Source organism: Girardinichthys multiradiatus, chromosome 21 (assembly GCF_021462225.1).
Source record: "Girardinichthys multiradiatus isolate DD_20200921_A chromosome 21, DD_fGirMul_XY1, whole genome shotgun sequence".
Classification (NCBI taxonomy): domain Eukaryota; kingdom Metazoa; phylum Chordata; class Actinopteri; order Cyprinodontiformes; family Goodeidae; genus Girardinichthys; species Girardinichthys multiradiatus.
In genome coordinates this window covers 42,456,000-42,473,793 of record NC_061813.1, presented here as the reverse complement: position 1 = coordinate 42,473,793, position 17,794 = coordinate 42,456,000, and the positions used below count along the sequence as shown (strand labels likewise).

Genomic DNA, 17,794 nt, shown 5'->3' with positions numbered 1-17,794 from the left:
TACCTGGGTAAAACAAATCCCTGGGGCTTTAAATCCTGGGGCTTTCGGTGGAAAAGAGGCTATTATCCTGAAAATGGGCTGAAACTTGTTTCAAGACAATCGTTTAAAGTATTTCTGACATAAATGTTAGATTAGAGATTGATCGATACTTAGACAAAACATCACAATCAAGGGTGGGGTTTTTGGTTTGTCAACAGCAGGTTTAAAGTGCCTGTGACATCCAAGTTTTATGATAAATTCAACTAAATTTATGGAAAGGAAATATTAATAAAATATTTCAAAAAGTAAAATTTCACTAAAGAAGCATTTCCAGACTAGTCCTTTGTGCTTTTTTATAACGTAAAAGGGGAACGCCAAAACGTAAACTGACTGCTGCTATAATGGCAGCAACACAGACAGCAGTGACGAATTTCTTTAGATACATTTCAGTCACTATCAGAGAGGCGCAGCAGAGTCTGGAGAAGAAAGTGACCCTTCATCAGATGGCAGAGCACCAGCGCCGCGGCGTGCGGATTTTCCAAGATGCCGAAGAACGGCCAGAGCCAGTATATGCATAAATCATACCGTACCACCAGGAAACAGAAAGAGCCAAACTTATTTTCAAATTAATTCACTAAAGACGACTAGATCTCACTATATTGATAAATACACACAAATACAGGTCCTTCTCAAAATATTAGCATATTGTGATGAAGTTCATTATTTTCCATAATGTCATGATGAAAATTTTTCATATATTTTAGATTCATTGCACACTAACTGAAATATTTCAGGTCTTTTATTGTCTTAATACGGATGATTTTGTCATACAGCTCATGAAAACCCAAAATTCCTATCTCACAAAATTAGCATATCATTAAAAGGGTCTCTAAACGAGCTATGAACCTAATCATCTGAATCAACGAGTTAACTCTAAACACCTGCAAAAGATTCCTGAGGCCTTTAAAACTCCCAGCCTGGTTCATCACTCAAAACCCCAATCATGGGTAAGACTGCCGACCTGACTGCTGTCCAGAAGGCCACTATTGACACCCTCAAGCAAGAGGGTAAGACACAGAAAGAAATTTCTGAACGAATAGGCTGTTCCCAGAGTGCTGTATCAAGGCACCTCAGTGGGAAGTCTGTGGGAAGGAAAAAGTGTGGCAGAAAACGCTGCACAACGAGAAGAGGTGACCGGACCCAGAGGAAGATTGTGGAGAAGGGCCGATTCTAGACCTTGGGGGACCTGCGGAAGCAGTGGACTGAGTCTGGAGTAGAAACATCCAGAGCCACCGTGCACAGGCGTGTGCAGGAAATGGGCTACAGGTGCCGCATTCCCCAGGTCAAGCTACTTTTGAACCAGAAACAGCGGCAGAAGCGCCTGACCTGGGCTACTGAGAAGCAGCACTGGACTGTTGCTCAGTGGTCCAAAGTACTTTTTTCAGATGAAAGCAAGTTCTGCATGTCATTCAGAAATCAAGGTGCCAGAGTCTGGAGGAAGACTGGGGAGAAGGAAATGCCAAAATGCCAGAAGTCCAGTGTCAAGTACCCACAGTCAGTGATGGTCTGGGGTGCCGTGTCAGCTGCTGGTGTTGGTCCACTGTGTTTTATCAAGGGCAGGGTCAATGCAGCTAGCTATCAGGAGATTTTGGAGCACTTCATGCTTCCATCTGCTGAAAAGCTTTATGGAGATGAAGATTTCATTTTTCAGCACGACCTGGCACCTGCTCACAGTGCCAAAACCACTGGTAAATGGTTTACTGACCATGGTATCACTGTGCTCAATTGGCCTGCCAACTCTCCTGACCTGAACCCCATAGAGAATCTGTGGGATATTGTGAAGAGAACGTTGAGAGACTCAAGACCCAACACTCTGGATGAGCTAAAGGCCGCTATCGAAGCATCCTGGGCCTCCATAAGACCTCAGCAGTGCCACAGGCTGATTGCCTCCATGCCACGCCGCATTGAAGCAGTCATTTCTGCCAAAGGATTCCCGACTAAGTATTGAGTGCATAACTGTACATGATTATTTGAAGGTTGACGTTTTTTGTATTAAAAACACTTTTCTTTTATTGGTCGGATGAAATATGCTAATTTTGTGAGATAGGAATTTTGGGTTTTCATGAGCTGTATGCCAAAATCATCCGTATTAAGACAATAAAAGACCTGAAATATTTCAGTTAATGTGCAATGAATCTAAAATATATGAATGTTAAATTTTCATCATGACATTATGGAAAATAATGAACTTCATCACAATATGCTAATATTTCAAGAAGGACCTGTATTTATATATATATATATATATATATATATATATATATACACAAGTGTATATATATATATATATATATATATATATATATATATATATATATATATATATATATATACACAAGTGTATATATTAGCAGTTAACATTAGATCAATTAGATCAGTTAACTAAGGTATTATAAACCGAGCAATTAAACATTAAATGCACCAAATGAAGCAACAAATATAGCTTCGCTGAACTCATCCATTGTAGAACAAAACACATGAAAATATCTGGATGCATCAAACGAAAAATGAAGCAGTTTAACTTCCGCAGAATGACTTGCTTTGGACTTGCTACCACATTTAACACTGGCTTTTATTGAGTGATCTGCGTATGGTTCTTGGAGCTCCTCCAGGCTTCGCGGCGGACCGGACCGGACCAGATACGGTGTAAATTCAGGGTTACAGTAAATACGCCACTGAGTGAAACAACCGGAGGTGAAACAGCAGCAGCAGCAACACAAGGGTCAAGATCTGAAGACACTACATGGTGTCATTTTTAACTTCATATCAGAACCTTTAAAGAAACATTTATTTAAATACATTGGTTTGTAAAAGTATTCATACCCCTTTAACTTTTCCACATATCGTCACATTACAACCACAAACATAAATATATTTTATTGGACTTTTATGGGGCTGCACGGTGGCGTAGTTTGTAGCACTGTTGCCTTGCAGCAAAAAGGTCCTGGGTACGACTCCTGGCCCGGGGTCCTTCTACATGGAGTTTGCATGTTCTCCCCGTGCAGGTGTGGGTTCTCTCCAGGTACTCCGGCTTCCTCCCACAGTCCAAAGACATGCCTGTTAGGTTAATTGGTCTCTCTAAGTTGCCCTTAGGTGTGTGAGCATAGTTGTTTGCGTGTTGCCCTGCGATGGACTGGCGACCTGTCCAGACCAACACAAAGTGGAAGTGGAATGAAAATTATAAATGATTTATTTTTATTTTAAAAATAAAAAACTGAAAAGTGTGATGTGCAAAAGTATTCAGCCCCCTTTACTCTGAGTGCAACAAATTGCCTTCAGAAGTTGCCTGATGATTGCTAATGACTAAATAGAGTCCACCTGTGTGTAATCTAATCTCAGTACAAATACAGCTGCTCTGTGACGACCTCAGAGGATGGTTAGGAGAAAATTGGGGAGCAAAGAGCATCATGAAGTCCAAGGAACAACCAGACAGGTCAGAAATAAAGTTGTGGAGAAGTTTAAAGCAGGTTTAGGCTATAAAAAGATTTCCAAGCTTTGAACATCTCATGGAGTTCTGTTCAATCCATCATCTGGAAATAAAGAGTTTGGCACAACTGTAAACCTACCAAGACAAGGCCGTCTACCTGAACTTACAGGCTGAACGAGGAGAGCACTGATCAGAGATGCAGCCAAGAGGCCCATGGTGACTCTGGATGAACTGCAGAGATCCACAGCTCAGGTGGAGGAATCTGTCCACAGGTCAACTATTAGTCGTGCTTTGTACAAATGTGGTCTTTATGGAAGAGTGGCAAGAAGAAAGTCATTGTTGAAAGATAACTGTAAGAAGTCCTGTTTGCAGTTTACCAGAAGCCACTTTGGAGACACAGCAAACATGGAAGAAGGTGCTTTGGTCAGAAGATACCAAAACTGAACTTTTTGGACAAAATGCAAAATGCTCTGTGTGACGGAGAACTAACACTGTATATCACTCTGAACACACCATCCCCACTGTCACATATGGTGGTGGCAGCATCATGCTCTGGAGCTGCTTCTCTTCAGCCGGAGCAAGGAAGGTGGTCAGAGTTGATGAGAAGATGGATGGAGCCAAATACAGGACAACCTTGGAAGAAAACCTGTTGGAGTCTGCAGAAGACTTGAGACTGGAGCGAAGGTTCACCTTCCATCAGGACAACGACCCTAAACATGAAGCCATGGCTACAATGGAACGGTTTAAAACAAAACATATTCATGTGTTAGAATGGCCCAGTCAAAGTCCAGATCTAAACCTAATTGAGAATCTGTGGCAAGATCTGAAAACTGCTGTTCACCAACACTCTGCATCTAATCTGACTGAGCTTGAGCTGTTTTGAAAAGAAGAATGGGAAAAAATGTCAGTCACTAGACGTGCAAACTAGTAGAGATATACCCTAAAAGACTTGCAGCTGTAATTGCAGCAAAAGGTGGTTCCACAAAGTATTGACTCAGGGGGGCTGAATACTTTTGCACAATGCCCTTTTCAGTTTTTTGTTTGTAAAAATAAAAAAGAAATCATGTCTAACTTTCATTCCACTTCACAATTATATACCACTTTGTGTTGGTCTTTCACATAAACTTCCAATAAAATATATTTCTGTTTGTGGTTGAAATGTGGCGATATGTGGAGAGGTTCAAGGGGTATGAATACTTTTACAAGCCACTGTATATCGTATGCATGTGTGATTTATCTCATTTTAAGAATAAGAATAATAATTTTGGATTATTTTGATTAATAATAAAATAATAATTTCGTATTTTTAATTAGTAGCATAACTGCCGATATCTAAATGTTTGGCAACCAGGAAGTGTTCTCACCTGCTGAGCCTGGATCTGTTTAGCAACAGCAGCAACAACCTTTTCTTTAGAGATCTTTTCCCATCAGATGCTCTGAACAGCGAGGCTATAGACTCTGCTTCAACGTCCTCCTTCCTCTGCAGATATCTGACCTCTGACATCATTTCTCTGGTCAATTCAGAGGATTCTTGTTCAAAGCAGTTTGCTGAAAAGTCCTTTGATCAGACCTGGCTGTGCTTGGTGGGACCAGCCCATCTGTTCCTCCTCAGTTTTCCAGCTCTGATCCAGGCAGCTCTGATCCTCATCCCTTCAGGAAAGTAGTGCAGACTAACGGCTGCTGTCGTAGTGTTGCTGCCACCACCAGCAATGCACCGTTTCACCATATTAACGCTGTTTTTAACGCAACTTGGCTTCTACCTGAACCGTTTATCATTGACGCACACACAATGAATGACCTGATACTCCCCTTTAGACGTCATTTCCTCGCAAAATTTAACAACACAATATGCTTATTTTGGGTGAATTTTCTCTTATCGTGTCTTTAATTCTGATATAATGTCATTTACTGCCCAGTTCCTTTAACATTAAAATGTTTTCTTTCAATTTCTGCATTTGTGGAAAAAGTGAGTCACAGGCACTTTAAACGCATGTGATCCAAGGGTTAGGGTTATGTAAGGACATTTCTAGACACCGAGGAATCAGACATGAATAGTGTGCCAGCAGAGGGGAGGAAGTGGAGGATATTTTCTCTAAGCAGTCATGTCCAGTGAGTAAAAAAGTCCCCAAGATCATCACAGCCAAACCCAGAAGGAATATAGTGGTTAACTGGATTATTAATGTGAAATAGACACCTGCTGTTGTTCATATTGTTGTCCAATAGTGGGGAATAAAAGGCTTTCCTATACTGCTGATAAAAGTTACACAACTGATGCCATGGAGAAATTGTATTGCAAGCAAAGACCATCTGTCTTATGGAGGCAGCAGTGTTCAGGGCCAATTGTAAGGAAGAAGCTGCAGTTTCTACAGTGCAGTCCAGCTGGGCTGGAAAAGCATAACGGCACAAGATAGGTCCCATTTTTTGAGTATTTATTTGAAAGATTGTTGGGAGTGAATATTTTGTTTGTGATAAAGCATGACCAGATAAGGAAACCTACTGTTAAACATGATTTAGTCACATTTTGCATTGTCCATGACTGAGACTTTAAAGGTTATAAGGAAGTGGTTGGATAATGGTGAGTTATGGGGAAACACCACCATTCAAGTCAACTGTTGTGCCAGAGGTCAGAAGACATGATAATCTTCATCATTTATCTATTAAGGAAGAGCTTTACAAACCAAAGGCAACCAAAGTGCTGTACAGGTTATAAAGTAAAAGGAAGATAAATAGAATAAAATAAGTAATCAATAAGCAATAAAGTACATGGTCAACAAATATGATGCGTAGGTTCTGAAACCATCTGACAGAAGCTCAACTCTAGAGATGAAAGCTATATTAAGGCTGCTGTCATCAACATCCACTTGGATGTTAAAATCCAAGATGTCAGTATCTGACTGAGGCCTGCAGCTTACATCCCATTACTGTCAGAGAATGACAGAAACCCAAACTGGGCGCGCCTGCATTACCTGCAGATGTGACACACTCTGCACTCAGGACATTGCCATCCAGCCCGGCACAGAGGGGAGGGTGTTAGGGCTGGGTCCAGGCAGCTGCCATGGTAACAGTTACCACAGCAACAGCACATCAACAGGCCGTCGGGATCAGCACTGTCCGAACACAACACACACTGCAACGAGCCTGCACAGACAAAGGTTTGTATGTTTCCATGGAAACAGAAACTACATGAGGACTAGGCAGAGCTACAAACCACCGTACCTGCGCGTCCATGTCTCGAGCACAGAGTCCGTCTCTGACTCCATTCCTGATGAACGCCAGCAGCTGCAGCGCAGGGAAAGTGATAGCTCCGCCCACATCCCGTCCCCTGGCAACGCAGCGAAGCACCGAGGCGTCGGCAGAAGCTACACACCTAGACAGGTGAGAGAGGGCGGGTCTTAGATAGGATGTGAAAGACTTACAGACGATATAACAATAAGCCAGATCAGGTTTGACTGATGTATTCTAGATTTTATATTAGAGAAACAATTCAAGCATTTTCCTTCTCACAAGTCAGTGTTTAATTTACTAGGAGAATGTTGATGATGATGTAAAGATCTACATGGTCATCATGAAAAGGGCAATAAAATGTGAAGCACACAGCATCAGAAACCAAACATAGTTAAAATGAATCATTGATTAGTCAAATAATCAGGAAAAACATCGAATACATTGCTGCCTTCATGATCAGCCCTCCACTACGGAGCTTGACAGTTGCTATGAGGTGTTTGTGTTGATCTGATGTGTTTTGTGTCCTCCATCATGGTTCTGTCCATTATGGCCAAACATCTCTACTTTAGTCTCATCTGTCCAGAGGACCTTACTCCAGAAACCTTGTCCTTCGTTTATATGCAGCTTCACAAACCTAAGTCCTACTGTCATTTTGTTTTAACACAGAAGAGACTTTCTCCTTCAACCCTTCCCAGCAGCCATACTGGGTCAGTGTCACAACCTTTAACCTGCTAACTGAGGCCTGTAGAGACTGAGATGGGAGTCTTGGGTTTTTGGTCATTTCTCTGAGCTTCACGCTCTGACCTTGGGCTGAATCTGCTGGGACGTTCACTGCTGGGAAGATTGGAAGTTGTCTGAGATGTTTTCTACCTGTAACAGCAAGCTGTTCTGTTTCATGACTGAACCTGTAAATGACCTGAACACTGAGCAGTAGGCTGTGCTCCTTATCCACTATCCCATCAGACAGCGATCTGTCAGAAACTCACCTGAGTGCTTCCTAAGTCAATGGCTTTGTCGACGTAGAGTAATGATTGGCCATCACCTTGCTGCACACCTTCTGACCAGGCGGCACACTGCATATGAGCGCAGCACTGACCTGCACACAGAGCCAAGTAAGCACAGAGAGGTTGGGGAGGAGCAGGAGGAGGAAGAGGAGCATCAGGAGGATGGGGTACCTGTGGGGTCGAACAGTGATTGGACATTGATGTCGTGTGGAAGGCCGATGGGTCCAAGCTGCTTGATGAACTCAGAGGAAGACTTGTCTTCTGAAATACGACACAGGGAAACAGTCACTGACCTACTGCTGATTCATCAGATGATCAGCTGATCACTTTCATCAGATGTTCCAGTACTCACCACACTGTGCTGGACTGCTGCACCTGAAAACGAACAGATGACTGATTAATCACAGCAAAACAAACACTTTCTTCTTGGTGTCTAAAGTAATCAGGGAGTGAGGTCACTTACGTGGGCAGGGCCAGGTCGCTACGGTAGCAGTGGTCATGGCAGTCATCATCGCAGTCAGAGGAAGTGCGGCGGTTTAGGATGTGGAGCGGGATGTAGCCCGGCGTCGGGCCGAACACCACCAGGCGGCCCTGGCCCAGAGGAGGCTGGTCGCCGCGGTAACAGAAGGCACACTGCTTGAGCCTGATGGAGGACAGGTGAGCAGTTAGGGGACACACTCCCACAAACTCAGGTTCCACCTTTGTCTGCACCCTCATTGGCATCCACCTGCACTGTAACCCTAGCAACAAGCAACACCCTGGTTTTGCTATTTTGTGATCTTTAATCAAGGTCTAGCTGTGGTAATTTACACTTTTCCATAACTCCTCTCCAAGCCATTAAACTATCTGAAATGTTGCTCCAGAACCTTCTGATCCAGGAACAGCTGTTCCGTAATCATCCATATTATCCAGAACCAGCTTTTCGAGAACCACCTTATGGAGCTCAAGCCTAATTCAAAACTACTTGATCCAGAACCATATGTTCTAGAGCCTCCTGATTCCAAACCTTCTGCTTTAAAACCACCTGATTTTGACCTTCATGATCGTAAACCAGGACCATCTGATCCAGAAAGGATTTTTCTTCAACCATCTGATTGAGGAACCATTTGTCCAGATCCAATATAGAACATTCCAATCTAGAACCATCTATTTTAGAACCACCCTATCCATATCAATTAGGAGTAAACCGATTGATCGGCCGGCCGATTATTTTGGTTGATCAGCCGATACTTACACCTGAAACCAATCTTATCGACTTGTCTAGCCTGTTGTGCAAGTTTTGATTTGTTTTGGAACTTTTTATTTTGGACATTTTTACAGAACAAATCCTGACATTTATCCAAGACAGAAATGAAGGAAAAGATGAGACATACAGCCACACATAACTTTGTAGATTCAAGACAGGACACATCAAATACAGTTTCCATTCAGCATTTGTTACAACAACCCTCGATCAAATTACTAGACACACTTCTACACAACGCCACCTTTGATTAAAGAGCTCAGCATTCATTTGTAAAATAGATGTCATGCGTTCCATTATGTATGTTTAACTCTTTGTTTCCACTCTGTCACTTCACAGTAATTATGTTTTTTGCGAACAGCAACAAAATACGTCTATTTTTGATCTGCACTAAAAAGTTTACTTGATACGGCACCTAGTAGATAAAACAGAAGACTTGATGGTACCTCCATCCCCAAAACCTTCTTGAGCTCCTCCTTGACATTTTTCTAGACAGTCGCAGAATATACGCGTATGGTCGCCTATTGTCCCACAATTTCTCCAGCATAATGCAGCCAAAGGCGTTTTAACAAAATTAGAAATGATAAGAGGAGTATGGAAGAAACAAACTTTTAATTTCAGTCAAACTCTTTCCATAATTGGCTATTAATCCCTCTATGGCTGCTTTTTCATAGGTTATCCCATAATTCATCTTCTATTATAACGTTTAACTCTAATTCCCATTTCTGTTTAACATACCAAGTATTCTGGGCAATATCAAGCGAGAGCCTCTTATACAAATTGTCTTTTTTTCAGCAATTTCTTTCCCAGAATGGTAATAAAATCTTTATAAATTCTCTTTATGGCTCATAATATAAAGTCCGATTTATATTATACATATCATTTGCCGGAAGATCAAATTGTTCCCTTATCTGTGAAAAAGACTTAAGGCCGGTTCCTTCGAACAACTGATCAAGGATGGTAAGACCTTTAATAGCCCATCTCCTAAATCCATGATCTCATGTGGAGGGGGAAACTCTATATTACCAACTGTTGGCAGAGCTCCTCCAACATTTTTACCTTCCATCCAGACCTTCAAAGTATGTTTAATCCATTCATTCCCAATATTCAGTTTAGTAATAAGCTTTAACTCAACAAAAGGCAGTGTTGACAAAGGTATACCCCTGGTTTCGCTCTGTTCTATTTGGTTCTAAATTGCCTCCTCGCCTCCTCCCATCCATGTGACTATAGCCACTAATTGGGCTACCCAACAATAATGTTTTACATACAGGTCAGAGATAAAGTTGTGGAGAAGTTTAAAGCAGGTTTAGGCTATAAAAAGATTTCCAAGCTTTGAACATCTCATGGAGTTCTGTTCAATCCATCATCTGGAAATAAAGAGTTTGGCACAACTGTAAACCTACCAAGACAAGGCCGTCTACCTGAACTTACAGGCTGAACGAGGAGAGCACTGATCAGAGATGCAGCCAAGAGGCCCATGGTGACTCTGGATGAACTGCAGAGATCCACAGCTCAGGTGGAGGAATCTGTCCACAGGTCAACTATTAGTCGTGCTTTGTACAAATGTGGTCTTTATGGAAGAGTGGCAAGAAGAAAGTCATTGTTGAAAGATAACTGTAAGAAGTCCTGTTTGCAGTTTACCAGAAGCCACTTTGGAGACACAGCAAACATGGAAGAAGCTGCTTTGGTCAGAAGATACCAAAACTGAACCTTTTGGACAAAATGCAAAATGCTCTGTGTGACGGAGAACTAACACTGTATATCACTCTGAACACACCATCCCCACTGTCACATATGGTGGTGGCAGCATCATGCTCTGGGGCTGCTTCTCTTCAGCCGGAGCAAGGAAGGTGGTCAGAGTTGATGAGAAGATGGATGGAGCCAAATACAGGACAACCTTGGAAGAAAACCTGTTGGAGTCTGCAGAAGACTTGAGACTGGAGCGAAGGTTCACCTTCCATCAGGACAACGACCCTAAACAAGAAGCCATGGCTACAATGGAACGGTTTAAAACAAAACATATTCATGTGTTAGAATGGCCCAGTCAAAGTCCAGATCTAAACCTAATTGAGAATCTGTGGCAACATCGGAAAACTGGTGCAGCAAAAGGTGGTTCCAAAAAGTATTGACTCAGGGGGGCTGAATACTTTTGCACAATGCCCTTTTCAGTTTTTTGTTTGTAAAAATAAAAAAGAAATCATGTCTAACTTTCATTCCACTTCACAATTATATACCACTTTGTGTTGGTCTTTCACATAAACTTCCAATAAAATATATTTCTGTTTGTGGTTGAAATGTGGCGATATGTGGAGAGGTTCAAGGGGTATGAATACTTTTACAAGCCACTGTATATCGTATGCATGTGTGATTTATCTCATTTTAAGAATAAGAATAAGAATTTTGGATTATTTTGATTAATAATAAAATAATAATTTCGTATTTTTAATTAGTAGCATAACTGCCGATATCTAAATGTTTGGCAACCAGGAAGTGTTCTCACCTGCTGAGCCTGGATCTGTTTAGCAACAGCAGCAACAACCTTTTCTTTAGAGATCTTTTCCCATCAGATGCTCTGAACAGCGAGGCTATAGACTCTGCTTCAACGTCCTCCTTCCTCTGCAGATATCTGACCTCTGACATCATTTCTCTGGTCAATTCAGAGGATTCTTGTTCAAAGCAGTTTGCTGAGAAGTCCTTTGAACTCTGTTCTATTTGGTTCTAAATTGCCTCCTCGCCTCCTCCCATCCATGTGACTATAGCCACTAATTGGGCTGCCCAACAATAATGTTTTACAAGTTTTGATTTTAAAATGTGAAAAATGAAAGACTAAACTATGGGAGTGGTGGCCTAGTGGTTAGAACAGGAGGTTCTGAAGGGGACACAGGGGGCCAGGTTCATATCCCACAGATTACCACTCTGGGTCCCTGAGCAAGACCCTTAGAATGCTCCCCGGGCGCCACACAATGACAGCCCACTGCTCCCTGTAAGGGATGGGTTAAATGCAGAGGACACATTCCATTGTAATGTACAATGACCAATAAAGATTATTATTATTAAACGAACAGCAATGAGCCAAACTTTTCATTTATATTTGAGCACCACAACATGTGCAGTTAAAACATGTTTGTCTTGTTTCAGGGGTATTGCTCAATGTTTTTCAATAAAATATGACTGCAACATTGAAGGTGTATTGTGATCTTATGTCACCTGACAGTGTCTAAACCCGCCTGATTCAGAACCAACAGCAGCAAATGTTCTAATGTCTTCTAAAAGCCAACTGTCAATTTTAGGACAGTCAAAATGATTCAGATGTTGGAGAAAACTGAGCAAACTCCAGAATTTGCTTCTCTGGGGAAAGCAGATCAAAACACTGTGTGGTGTCTGACCACTGGTACAGAACCTAGAGGTTCTCCACAGCTTTATGCAGAGGTGAAATGGATCCTGGTTGGTCACCACATAAAGCCTTAAGGCTCAACAACAAGCCAATCAAAAGCAGAGAATCGCCAGAGAAGGTATGTTTCCAAGAAAACATCTAGACTCACCGTTTTTTGGTGTGTCCAAGGCTGGGGGTGGGTGAGCCCCCTGAGTCCTCTGATGGGGAGTGCTGGAACAGGGGGGACAGAGAGTCCTCATCCTCATCCTCATCCTCATCCTCTAGTTGCAAGCCGAGGGACACTGGAGGACTGGACCAGGGACCTATCACTGGATTCTGCTCCATTGGACTGATACCACAACCCTCCTCAGTCTCTGTGGTAACCCTACTGGGACCGCAGCCACTCTCCATGGGGACAGGGTTGTGGCTCAAGCTGGGCTGACCCTCTTCTCCTAGGTCAGGATCTGGTCTGTAATCTGGGGACGGGGAAGGGGGGCAGACCTGAGGACTCTCCTCAAGGATGTGTTCTGTGAACAGTGCAGCAAGAGTCGGACTGGTTCTGTTTTCGTCCTCAGAACAGGGGGCTAGTTTTGAGCTGAACTCTGGGACTGTGGACTCTGGGTCTGCCTCAGGACGGGGACTGAGCCTGGCCTGGCGAGGTTCAGGGTCCTGTTCTGGGCTTGTGTTGGACTTCGTCCTGGTAGTGGACCGACGGCGTCCCATAGGCTTCACTTCCTTCAGCTCCGTCGGCACCTTGGGCTCTGTGGAGATCAAACAGAAGATTCAGTGGAGAGCGGAGAGTTTAGGGGAAGCTCTGAAAATGTTTTAAGGGAACATCAGACAGCAGCTAGTGGTTTTTCTTTTATAGGCGACTATGGCTCAGTAGGAAGAGTAGTTGTCAGAAGGTTGTGGGTTCGATTCCAGCTTCCTCCTACCATATGTTGATGTGCCCCTGGGCAAGGCACTTCACCTCAAGTTGCCTATCGATCTGCGTATCAGTGTATGAATGTGTGAGTGTTAGTGAGTGTGATTGGGTGAATGTGGCTCTAGTGTAAAGCGTTTTGAGCGGTCTGTATGACTGGAAAAGCGCTATATAAGTTCAGTCCATTTACCATTTATGAAGATTTAAATTGTATCTAGATTCTCACTGAAGGCATCAAAACAGTGAATGAACACATATGGAATTATGCAGCAAACTAATAATTGTAAAATATGTTTAAATTTTAGATTCCTTTAAGTAGCTGCCCTTGGCTGTGATGACTGAAATATTAACCTTTGACCTTCTATCAATGAACCTCTGGAGAGTTCTTTCAAGACTCTTTGGAAAACTATTTAAGGTGACCACCTCATAAAGCTCATGGAGAGAACGCCAAGAGAGCAAAGCAGTCATCAGAGCAAATGGAGGGTGTTTGCAAGAATCTGAAATGTTTAAATATTTAGAATTATTTCACACTTTTCATCACAATATAACTCCACGTGTGTTCATTCATAGTTTTGTTGGCGTTGATGAGAATCTACAGCCATTAAGAGAGAAAGTGCATCTGAAACCTTTGACCGGTCGTGTGTATTTGGGTTCTATCTGAACATTAACCTAAATCTTTTTCGAACAAACCGCCTGAGCTGTCGAGAACTAATCATTTCCATTAGGCAGAGCTCTCACTGGTGGTTCATGCTCACCTGTCTTCTTCTGGGGCTGGCTCTGCACTGTATTGCCTCTGCTCACTTCATCCTCTATTTGAGCTCTTCCTCTACTCCGCCCTCTGCAGAACACAGGTCAGCAGGAACCGTTAAAACTCATACAAACTGCTGCATGTGCTGGGTAGAAAGGATACATATTATGCCGCATTGATGCAGCAATTAGGCAAAAGGAGCCCAAACCAGGTACTGAGTGCATAGAAATCCAGACGTTTCTGTTTAAAATATATTTTTATAGGTCTTATGTAATATTTACATCTTTGGAGACACCGAATTTTGGGTTTTTATTATCATAATCATCAAAATTACCAAAAATAAAGACTTGAAATATTTAAATCATTGTCAAAAGAATCAATATACCCTTACTAAATCTTTACTTGTGTGTTGCTTACCCATGCTGAGGTTTTTTTTGTACTGTTTCAGACTCTATTATACTAAGAATAGAGTCTGAAACATGATATTTTTCCTCCTATCTTACTTTACCTAAATGTGTGATTTCATTACTTTTCATAGATTTTCAGATTTGTCATTACCAGCAAAAGCCAAATATTATTAGTATTTTAAAATTTGACTACAGCTGTTTTTACACCAATAACCAGAGATTTTTAGATGTCTTAGAAGGATTGTATTACAACTATTTCATACCATTAAAAGCCAAACATTATTAGTATTTAAAAGTTTGGACCTACCAGTGACCCAGCTTCTCTACTTGGACTTCAGTGAGCAGCCATGACTGTTACTATTTGAATGATGGGACCACAGCTGCCTCATACCAGTGACCTCAATGATTAATATGATAATTTTTCTTCTAGGTCAGGATGAATTCCTACCACAGATGACTTAATGAGCTGATTACCTCTATTAGAAAGGTTGGATCAGAACCAACTCTTACCAGTAAACTCCCAAGGATTATTAATGTCATTTGATTTGTTTTTCTGTATCATTGTAATGTTTGTCCTCATGTACAGTGCTTTCAGTGCCTTGTAGTTGAAGATGGCTATATACATAAACTTGACTTGATAAATACATGAGTTTCACTTTTGGAAATGACCAAAAATATATCTTTTTTTTTATTTTATTTGCAGCACTAGAGGCCTTTATTTTTAATTTTTCGTCAGTAGGTAGACAGGAAAGAGAGCAAAGAGAGGGGGAGACATCCAGCAATGGTCGCTGGGTCCGGGTTTCGAACCCGGGACAGCCGCACCGAGGACTATAGCTTCTGCACATGGTCACGCACTTTAACCCCATCTCATTGTTTAACGTACCTGTATTCAATTCAATTCAGTTTATTTCTATAGCGCCAATTCACAACATGTCGTCTCAAGGTTCTTCACAACAGTCAGGTTCATACATTCCAATTAATCGTAACCATTGAACAGTTCAGTCAGATTCAGTTATTTATTCAAATTGGATTAAAAGTTTTTCTATCTAAGGAAACCCAGCAGATTGCATCCAGTCAGTGACTTGCAGCATTCACTCCTCCTGGATGAGCATGTAGAGACAGTGGAGAGTCACTGGTGTTGACTTTGCAGCAATCCCTCATACTGAGCATGCATGTAGCGACAGTGGAGAGGAAAAACTCCCTTTTAACAGGAAGAAACCTCCAGCAGAACCAGAACCAGGCTCAGTGTGAGCGGCCATCTGCCACGACCGACTGGAGGTTTGAGAGAACAGAGCAGAGACACAAAGAGAACAAAGAAGCACTGATCCAGGAGTACTTTCTATGGGAAGGAAAAGTAAATGTTAATGGATGTAGCTCCTTTAGCAGCTTCATCTAGGAGACAAAGACAGCTAAGAAGATGAACTCTGGGCCAGTTTTCAAGTCTAGAGGATGAAAGAGAGCACATATAATTAGTTACAGTAGAAGCTCAGTCAATTTCCATGTCTAGGAGAGAGAAAGGGTTAAACACTGAAAGACAGGGCCATGTGGATCATCTGTAGAAGGTGAGCATTAAATTGTTGCCAGCAGAACTATATATGTTAGACATATATTACTTTATACCATGAAATAATTACTATTGTTCTTTATTTTAAGGGTTTTATTTTGGGTAACTAACAGGACAGTCAGACAGATAAAGGTTGCATCTCTGGATCAGTATCTAAATGAAGGAGCGTGATCTCAACATCATCTATAACCCACATCTATTAGTTGCACTGTGCCTACAGGCTGCTGAGATGGTCTGACATGTTCATGTCTCCTCATATGAACATCAGTGTGTTTTCATCCCTCCTACATGTTCTGTTCGTTTCTGACCCTGTTTTCTGTCTGTGTTCACACGAAGGAGCAAATAAGAGTGTGAGAGCTAAAATCAGCTTGTGAAGATTTTGTATAGACCTGCAGTCATGCGTATCATACATTTCAAGTTTGGGATTGGCATCCTCCTATGGAGCAGCTTCAACAGAAGAGAACATCTGAGCCACTAAAACTCTCAGTACAGGAAGAACTGAGACAGAACCTGGTGCTACCCATTCCTTCAGAAACACACGAAGCACATGAGCAGAGCGACATCCCAGTCTGTGTGTGGCAGGAAGTAAACCCACCCCAGTGGCTCGTTACCCATCATGCCTCTCACCACTTCCTCCAAACCCTCTCACCACAAAAGCAGTCACAAAACGATCTCTCTGGGGACCCTCAAAGTAACTACCCTCCAGGAAACCAGGCTTAGCAAAACCAGACTAGCTGAGGTCAGGTCTGGACGAAATGTATCATTGTTGCAACATCTCTGTACTAGAGCTGCAACGATTGCTCGAATGACACAAATGAAGGAGGTTCTGATTCAAGATGACAGCCTTTGTACTTTGCGTGTCTTTGTGTGCTTATTCTGCTCTATGCTACCATGTTCTGGTCACTTTCACAAGAGAGGAACTCCTGAACATCAGACAGTCTTCTCTGGGCATGTTTTCTCCATTAATCATTGACCCCTACTTTACTGAGACATTGGTTGGTGGCCAGCAACTTTTTATGGGATGTGACGGGGATACAGAGCAGGTAAGCAGACAGGTGTACTCATGCAGCTTCAACAGCAGGGACTGCGCACACCCATGCCTTCCATTCATCTGGCTAATCTCCACTCCCTGGTGAATAAAATGGACGAACTGCTGCTTATCAGCTTTAAAAGCTTGGACTTCCATGGATCTGCCGCACTCTGTATCACCGAAACCTGGCTCGGTGAACATTTCCAGGACAACGCACTTGTGATTCTGGGCTTCCAGTGGTTTCAAGCGGACTGCAGCACAGAACTCTTGGAAAAAAAAAAAAAAGAAAGCAGGTGGAATCTGTTTTTACAAAAACGAAGGTTGGTGTCCTGATGTCACAGTGTTACAGAGGACATCGAGTTGAGTCCTCACCCAGAGTCATTTTTGTATAAACTGTAAGCCCTTTTATTCACAGATGAAGTTGTCCCACCACAATCCTGCTCATCAGAGGATGAGAAGCTGCTCGCTGAGTTGATAACAGACGAGAAACAAAAAACCCACCCAGTCATTATTAGAGATTTTAACAGCATAACCCTGAACTACCCAAATACAGACAGCACATTAAGTGTCCCAGCAATAAAAAGACACACTGCTACACAGCTTTGAAAGAGGAATATATGGTTGTCACCAGGGCTGCTTCATCTCACTCCAACCATCCGCTTCATCCGGGACCGGGTCGCGGGGGCAGCAGACTCAGTAAAGACGCCCAGACATCCATCTCCCCAAACACCTCCACCAGCTCCACCGGGAGGAGCCCAAGGCGATCCCAGGCCAGCTGAGAGAAATAATCCCTCCAGCGTGACCTAAGCCTC

General features: G+C 42.4%; 1 protein-coding gene across 2 annotated transcripts in view; it reads right to left on the bottom strand.

Annotated features, from left to right (window-relative positions):
* Positions 1 to 17,794, bottom strand: part of kmt2ca (lysine (K)-specific methyltransferase 2Ca) — a 106,250-nt gene that overhangs the window by 70,357 nt on the left and 18,099 nt on the right. For both annotated transcript variants that reach the window (XM_047350429.1, XM_047350430.1), the window contains exons 3-10: positions 13,989 to 14,071; positions 12,481 to 13,072; positions 8,159 to 8,338; positions 8,048 to 8,070; positions 7,867 to 7,956; positions 7,678 to 7,787; positions 6,683 to 6,833; positions 6,433 to 6,604 (exon numbers count right to left, since the gene is read on the bottom strand). In XM_047350429.1, the coding sequence (XP_047206385.1) occupies positions 6,433 to 6,604; positions 6,683 to 6,833; positions 7,678 to 7,787; positions 7,867 to 7,956; positions 8,048 to 8,070; positions 8,159 to 8,338; positions 12,481 to 13,072; positions 13,989 to 14,071 (1,401 nt within the window). The remainder of the gene's footprint in view (positions 1 to 6,432; positions 6,605 to 6,682; positions 6,834 to 7,677; positions 7,788 to 7,866; positions 7,957 to 8,047; positions 8,071 to 8,158; positions 8,339 to 12,480; positions 13,073 to 13,988; positions 14,072 to 17,794) is intronic.